Source organism: Penaeus vannamei, chromosome 35 (genome assembly GCF_042767895.1).
Source record: "Penaeus vannamei isolate JL-2024 chromosome 35, ASM4276789v1, whole genome shotgun sequence".
Taxonomy (NCBI): Eukaryota; Metazoa; Arthropoda; class Malacostraca; order Decapoda; family Penaeidae; genus Penaeus; species Penaeus vannamei.
The window spans coordinates 2,809,163-2,816,662 of NC_091583.1; the positions used below are offsets into that span (position 1 = coordinate 2,809,163).

Below are 7,500 nucleotides of genomic sequence, written 5' to 3' on the forward strand. Positions count from 1 at the left end.
GCCCACACACTCGGGGCAGCCGCGGGTCCCAGACGCTACCCACGCACGGACCAAGCGCCAGGCCAGGACGGGACCAATCTGACGGATCCGGCAATCGCCTCCGCCACATCCGGGGATCACGGTTACGGCCGGACGCACTAGACGTACGGCAGGGGATTGCGCTTCCCCCTGCCGGCGCGCGGCCATCACTGGGAGCTGCGACCATAACTTCCCGATCGGGTTTCGTCACTTCATTGCTCTTTCACCCAAAAGGAAGCGAGAGAAGCGGGCCCGTCCTCTCGCTCCTCCTCGCGGGAACCTCTCCTCCGGCTTCCGGCTGAGGCGAGCCCAGAGCCCGAACGATCCGCTCGATAATCCCCGAACAAACAGCGTCAGGTCCGCGCTAACAATCTCGCAACACTCGTAACATCAACACAACGCAACAGGTAGGCCACTTGCGGGAGGAAATTGCGTCATTTGTAAACCCTTGTCGTTCAATGCACGGAATAGTTACGTCTCTGTTGTGGTTAGGCGAATGGGGCCGCGGCGGCGCCCCCGGAGGAATACTGCGGGGGTTACGGCCCTGTTTGGCGTGCAATTGAGAGGCATTGCAGCTCCATCCTGGCGAAGGCGGATGAGACGCTGGCGGCGAGGGAGCGCGCGGAGGGGCCGGAGGACGAGAGATCCCGTCGGAGGACGAGGTCGAGGGCGAGGGAGGGAAGGGCGTCGGGATCGTCCTCAGAGGCAGCGGCTGACGAGGCGCGGCGCTGAGGCGGAGCGAGGCTGGCGGTCACCTCTTAAGGGGGGGGGGGTTCGAGGCGGAGCGTGGCGGCGCGGGCGGAGGGAGTGGGCGTCATGGGGCTATTGCTATGGCGCTGAGGAGGGGGGTGGGGGTGGGGGAGGCACGCGCATAAATACATACATACAAACATGATACATACATGCAGACATGCATCCATGAATACGCACATACACACATACATTCATTCATACATGCATACATACATACATACATTCATACATATATACACATGCGTTCATACATACATACATACATACATGTATACATATATACATACATACATACTTCACACAGTGCATTTATACATACATGCAAATATACTTACATAAATACATACATACATACATATGTACGTACATACATACATACAAGCACGCATGGATGGACGCTCACATGTGCATAGATAATACATTCACGCATACATAATCATATACATACGTATATACATACATACATATTTACACACACACACACACACACACACACACACATACACACACACACACACACATACACACACACACACACACACACACACACACACACACACACACACACACACACACACACACACACACACACACACACACACACATATATATATATATATATATATATATATATATATATATATATATATATATATACATATATATATATATATATATATATAATGTATATGCATGTATTTGTTGGTAAGTTTACCTACGTACTCTCGAATGCAGTAAGTATACAGGTAAGTTTATGTGCTTAAGGATATCAAATATTCAAGAGTTCTTCTATTAGAAAAAAAAAAACGTAAAAAAAAGTCTGATAACGTAAACACGAACCTCGGCCTCGGGCCGTCCCTCCGGCCGCTCCCGAAACACAATCGATTTCACAGCGAAGCGCGGATCAAAGGGGGTGGGGGCGGGGTGGGGGGGGAGGGGGAGGTAAGGGCAAAGGAGGAAGGAAGGAAAGAAGGAAGGAGGAGGTAAGGGAAAGGTAATTTTTTTGGGGGGCGGGGGAGGGGGATAAGGGCAAAGAGGAAGGGGGAAGGAAGGAAGGAGGAGGTAAGGGAAAGGTAATTTTTTGAGGGGCGGGGGGAGGGGGGATAAGGGCAAAGAAGGAAGGAAGGAAGGAAGGAAGGAGGTAAGGGAAAGGAAATTTTTTTTGGGGGGGGATAATTAATAATTTAGTTTGATTCCATTTATTACAGTGGATGTTCTTTGGTGTGACATGCAAAAACGGGAACGCTAGGGGGAGGTAAGAGACGGGTAAAGAGAAAGAGAAAGGAAGGAGATGGGAGAGGAGGGAATGACGGAGGAGGAAGGTGAGGGAAAAAGAGCAGGGGGAGGGTGATATGAGGAAGAGGAAAAGGGGAAAGAGGAGGGGGAAGAGGAAATAGGGAAGGTGGAGAAGGGAATGCGGAAGGGGATATGGGGATGGGGAATCGTGGAAAGGGAAATAAGTAACAAGAGTAAAGGAATAAGTGAAGAGGAGAGAGAAAGAAGAAATTGGAAGAGGGGAAGGTGGGAATGGGTAGATGTAAAAATAAGGGCATGAAATGCAAGGAGGAAGGGAGGAAGGGAGAAGAGAAAAAGGAGGGGAGGGGAAAGAATGGGAGAAGGAAAAGAAAGAAATAGGGAGACAGGAGAGGATAGGAGGGAAGAGAAAGAGAAAAAGGGAGATAGGAGAGGATAGGAGGGAGGAGAAAGAGAAATAGGGAGATAGGAGAGGATAGGAGGGATGACAAAGAGAAATAGGGAGATAGGAGAGGATAGGAGGGATGAGAAAGAGAAATAGGGATAGGGGAGGAGGAAGGAGGGATGAGAAAGAGAAATAGGCAGACAGGGAGAGGATAGGAGGGATGAGAAAGAGAAATAGGGATAGGAGAGGATAGGAGGGATGAGAAAGAGAAATAGGGAGATAGGAGAGGTGAGGAGGGAGGAGAAAGAGAAATAGGGAGACAGGAGAGGATAGGAGGGATGAGAAAGAAAGATAGGGAGATAGGAGAGGTGAGGAGGGAGGAGAAAGAGAAATAGGGAGATAGGAGAGCAGAAGAGGGAGGAGAAAGAGAAATAGGGAGACAGGAGAGGTGAGGAGGGAGGAGAAAGAGAGATAGGGAGACAGGAGAGGTGAGGAGGGAGGAGAAAGAGAAACAGGGAGATAGGAGAGAAGAGGAGGGAGGAGAAAGAGGGAGATAGGAGAGGAGAAGAGGGAGGAGGAGTAAATCGCGCAACCGATAAGATGACAAAAGATCTCAGAAAAATTGTTCTTCCGTCTCGATCATCACGTCGAGCGCGTGTATTTATCGGCCCCCCCTCCTTCCCCCCCTCCCTCCCTCCCTCGTCCGTCCTTTCCCCTCTCCTACCTCCCCCCCTTCCTCGTCCCTCCCTCTCCCCTCCTCTCCTCCCCATCCCTCATTCCCCCTCCTCTCCATCCTTCCTCCCTCCATCCCCCTCCTACCTCCCCTCCCTCCCTTCCTCCCTCTCCCCCCTCCATCCCCTCCCTCTCCTTCCCCCCTCTCCTACCTCCCTCCCTCCTCCCCATTCCTTCCTCGTCCCTCCTTCCCCTTCCCCTTCCTCCTCGCACCCTACCTCCTCCTCAATCCCCTCCGCTCCTTCCCTCCCTCCCTTGTCCCTCCTTTCCCCTCCCTCCATCCCTCTTCCCTCCTTTCCCCTCTCCTCCCTCCCTCCCTCCTTCCCCCCCATCCCTCCAACCCCCTCCCCTCCTCCCCCATGAATCGCGTGTCGGCTGCTCGATGGGCGGCCGACGCTCACCTTGCCCTCAAGATGTGTGTGGGCGCCGAGACTTGCATACGCGGGCGGGCGTGCTTGCGGTGCGTCGGTGTGTCTCCCGATAAATGGATGGGAACAGATGAAGAAGTAAAGAGAAAAGGCACACGTTGCAGACTGGAAGAAAAGAAAAGGAAGAAAATTGTACATCAGTCTATCCATCCATCCATCTATCTGTCTATCTATATGTACATATAAAACATACACACATATATGTATGTGTGTAGATATATATACATACATACATATATATATATATATATATATATATATATATATATATATATATATATATATATATATATATATATATATATATATATATATATAGATATAGATATAGATATAGATAGATAGATAGATAGATAGATAGATAGATAGATAGATGGATAAACAGATTGATAGATAGATAGACAGACAGATAGATAGACGAAACATATAGATAAATAGAAAGATAGCTAGAGAGATTGAGTGACAGATATAGACAAAGAAAGAGAAACAGAGAGGAAGAGAAAATACAAGGGAGATTCAATAAGGTAATGATAAGCAAACGAAGATATTTCCCGTCAGTTAAAAGAGCCAACAAAGATGAAGAAAACCCCCCTCCCTCCCTCTTCCCCTTCCCTCTTACTCCACCTCCTTCCTTCTCCGCCCTCCCTCTTACTCCACCTCCTTCCTTCTCCGTCCTCCCTCTTCCCCTTCCCTCTTACTCCACCTCCTTCCTTCTCCGCCCTCCCTCTTCCCTTTCCCTCTTACTCCACCTCCTTCCTTCTCCGCCCTCCCTCTTCCCTTTCCCTCTTACTCCACCTCCTTCCTTCTCCGCCCTCCATCTTCCCTTTCCCTCTTACTCCACCTCCTTCCTTCTCCCCCCCTCCCTCTTCCCTTTTCCCTCTTACTCCACCTCCTTCCCTTCTCCGCTCTCCCCTCTTCCCCTTTTCCCTCTTACTCCACCTCCTTCCTTCTCCGCTCCTCCCTCTTCCCTTTCCCTCTTACTCCACCTCCTTCCTTCTCCGCCCTCCCTCTTCCCTTTCCCTCTTACTCCACCTCCTTCCTTCTCCGCCCTCCCTCTTCCCCTTTTCCCCTCTTACTCTCCACCTCCTTTCCTTCCCTTCTCCGCCCTCCCTCTTCCTTTCCTTTTCCTTACTCCACCTCCTTCCTTCTCCGCTCTCCCTCTTCCCCTTCCCTCTTACTCCACCTCCTTCCTTCTCCGCCCTCCCTCTTCCCTTTCCCTCTTACTCCACCTCCTTCCTTCTCCGCCCTCCCTCTTCCCTATCCTTCTTACTCCACCTCCTTCCTTCTCCGCCCTCCCTCTTCCCTTTCCCTCTTACTCCACCTCCTTCCTTCTCCGCCCTCCCTCTTCCCTTTCCTTCTTACTCCACCTCCTTCCTTCTCCGTCCTCCCTCTTCCCCTTCCCTCTTACCCTCACCTGCCCTTCCGCTTCTCCTCAACCTCCCTCTTCCCTTTCCCTCTTACTCCACCTCCTTCCTTCTCCGCCCTCCCTCTTCCCCTGCCCTCTTACTCCACCCCCTTCCTTCTCCGTCCTCCCTCTTCCCTTTCCCTCTTGCTCCACCTCCTTCCTTCTCCGCCCTCTCCTCTTCCCTTTCCCTCTTACTCCACCTCCTTCCTTCTCCGCCCTCCCTCTTCCCTTTCCCTCTTACTCCACCTCCTTCCTTCTCCGCCCTCCCTCTTCCCTTTCCCTCTTACTCCACCTCCTTCCTTCTCCGTCCTCCCTCTTCTCTTTCCCTCTTACTCCACCTCCTTCCTTCTCCGCCCTCCCTCTTACTCCACCTCCTTCCTTCTCCGCCCTCCCTCTTACTCCACCTCCTTCCTTCTCCGCTCTCCCTCTTCCCTTCTTCCTCCGCCCTTCCATTACGATTCCCTCTACCCTGGCCTCACCATCGCTCTGCCCTCCGCTTCTCCCTCAACCCCACTATTCCCTCCCCCTCCTCCCCTCCTCCTCCTCCTCCTCTTCTCCCCCTCCTCCTCTCCTCTTCTCCTCCTCCTCTTTCTCCTCCTCCTCCCCTTCTCCCTCCTCTTCCTCCCCCACTCCTCTTCTCCTCCTCTTCCTCCTCCTCCTCCTCTCTCCTCCCCCTCCCCCTCTCCTCTCCTCTTCTCCCCCTCTCCTCTTCCTCCTCCTCCCTTTCTCCCCTCCTCCTCCTCCTCCCCCTCTCCTCCCCCTCCCCTTCCTCCCCCCCCTCTCCCCCCAAACCTCGGCGGCGTTGCGGATGGCGTCAGCGTCGCCGTCGTGCTTGTTGCAGTCGCTCCCGGAAGCGGCGTCGGCGGAACGGCGGGTTCAGCGGCGGCGCCCCCGGAAGGCGAGGAGGACGCGCCCCCCGGAACGACAGGTTCAGCGGCGGCGCCCCCCGGAACGACAGGTTCAGCGGCGGCGCCCCCGGAAGGCGAGGAGGACGCGCCCCCCGGAACGACAGGTTCAGCGGCGGCGCCCCCCGGAACGGCAGGTTCAGCGGCGGCGCCCCCCGGAACGGCAGGTTCAGCGGCGGCGCCCCCCGGAACGACAGGTTCAGCGGCGGCGCCCCCCGGAAGGCGAGGAGGACGCGCCCCCAGGAACGGCAGGTTCAGCGGCGGCGCCCCCAGGAACGGCAGGTTCAGCGGCGGCGCCCCCCGGAAGGCGAGGAGGACGCGCCCCCAGGAACGACAGGTTCAGCGGCGGCGCCCCCCGGAAGGCGAGGAGGACGCGCCCCCAGGAACGACAGGTTCAGCGGCGGCGCCCCCAGGAACGACACGTTCAGCGGGCGGCGCCCCCCCGGAAGGGCGGGGAGGAGGACGCGCCCCCAGGAACGACAGGTTCAGCGGCGGCGCCCCCCCCGGAAGGCGAGGAGGGACGGCCGCGCCCCCAGGAACGGCAGGTTCAGCGGCGGCGCCCCCAGGAACGACAGGTTCAGCGGCGGCGCCCCCCGGAAGGCGAGGAGGACGCGCCCCCAGGAACGACAGGTTCAGCGGCGGCGCCCCCAGGAACGACAGGTTCAGCGGCGGCGCCCCCCGGAAGGCGAGGAGGACGCGCCCCCAGGAACGACAGGTTCAGCGGCGGCGCCCCCCGGAAGGCGAGGAGGACGCGCCCCCAGGAACGACAGGTTCAGCGGCGGCGCCCCCAGGAACGACAGGTTCAGCGGCGGCGCCCCCAGGAACGACAGGTTCAGCGGCGGCGCCCCCCGGAAGGCGAGGAGGACGCGCCCCCAGGAACGGCAGGTTCAGCGGCGGCGCCCCCAGGAACGACAGGTTCAGCGGCGGCGCCCCCGGAAGGCGAGGAGGACGCGCCCCCAGGAACGGCAGGTTCAGCGGCGGCGCCCCCAGGAACGGCAGGTTCAGCGGCGGCGCCCCCCGGAAGGCGAGGAGGACGCGCCCCCAGGAACGGCAGGTTCAGCGGCGGCGCCCCCAGGAACGGCAGGTTCAGCGGCGGCGCCCCCCGGAAGGCGAGGAGGACGCGCCCCCAGGAACGACAGGTTCAGCGGCGGCGCCCCCAGGAACGACAGGTTCAGCGGCGGCGCCCCCAGGAACGGCAGGTTCAGCGGCGGCGCCCCCAGGAACGACAGGTTCAGCGGCGGCGCCCCCCGGAAAGCGAGGAGGACGCGCCCCCAGGAACGACAGGCTCAACGGCGGCGCCCCCAGGAACGGCAGGTTCAGCGGCGGCGCCCCCCGGAAGGCGAGGAGGACGCGCCCCCAGGAACGACAGGTTCAGCGGCGGCGCCCCCCGGAACGACAGGTTCAGCGGCGGCGCCCCCCGGAAGGCGAGGAGGACGCGCCCCCCGGAACGACAGGTTCAGCGGCGGCGCCCCCCGGAAGGCGAGGAGGACGCACCCCGGAACGGCAGGTTCAGCGGCGGCGCCCCCAGGAACGACAGGTTCAGCGGCGGCGCCCCCGGAAGGCGAGGAGGACGCGCCCCCCGGAACGACAGGTTCAGCGGCGGCGCCCCCAGGAACGACA

At 57.8% G+C, this 7,500-nt stretch overlaps 1 protein-coding gene across 1 annotated transcript in view; it reads left to right on the top strand.

The window, feature by feature from the left end:
- Positions 1–5,783: 5,783 nt before the first annotated feature.
- The window catches only part of LOC113810581 (basic salivary proline-rich protein 2-like), a 7,279-nt gene continuing 5,562 nt past the window's right edge, over positions 5,784–7,500 (top strand). The window contains exon 1 of the mRNA XM_070113958.1: positions 5,784–7,500. This exon is cut by the window's right edge and continues 178 nt beyond it. Within this exon, the coding sequence (XP_069970059.1) occupies positions 5,784–7,500 (1,717 nt within the window).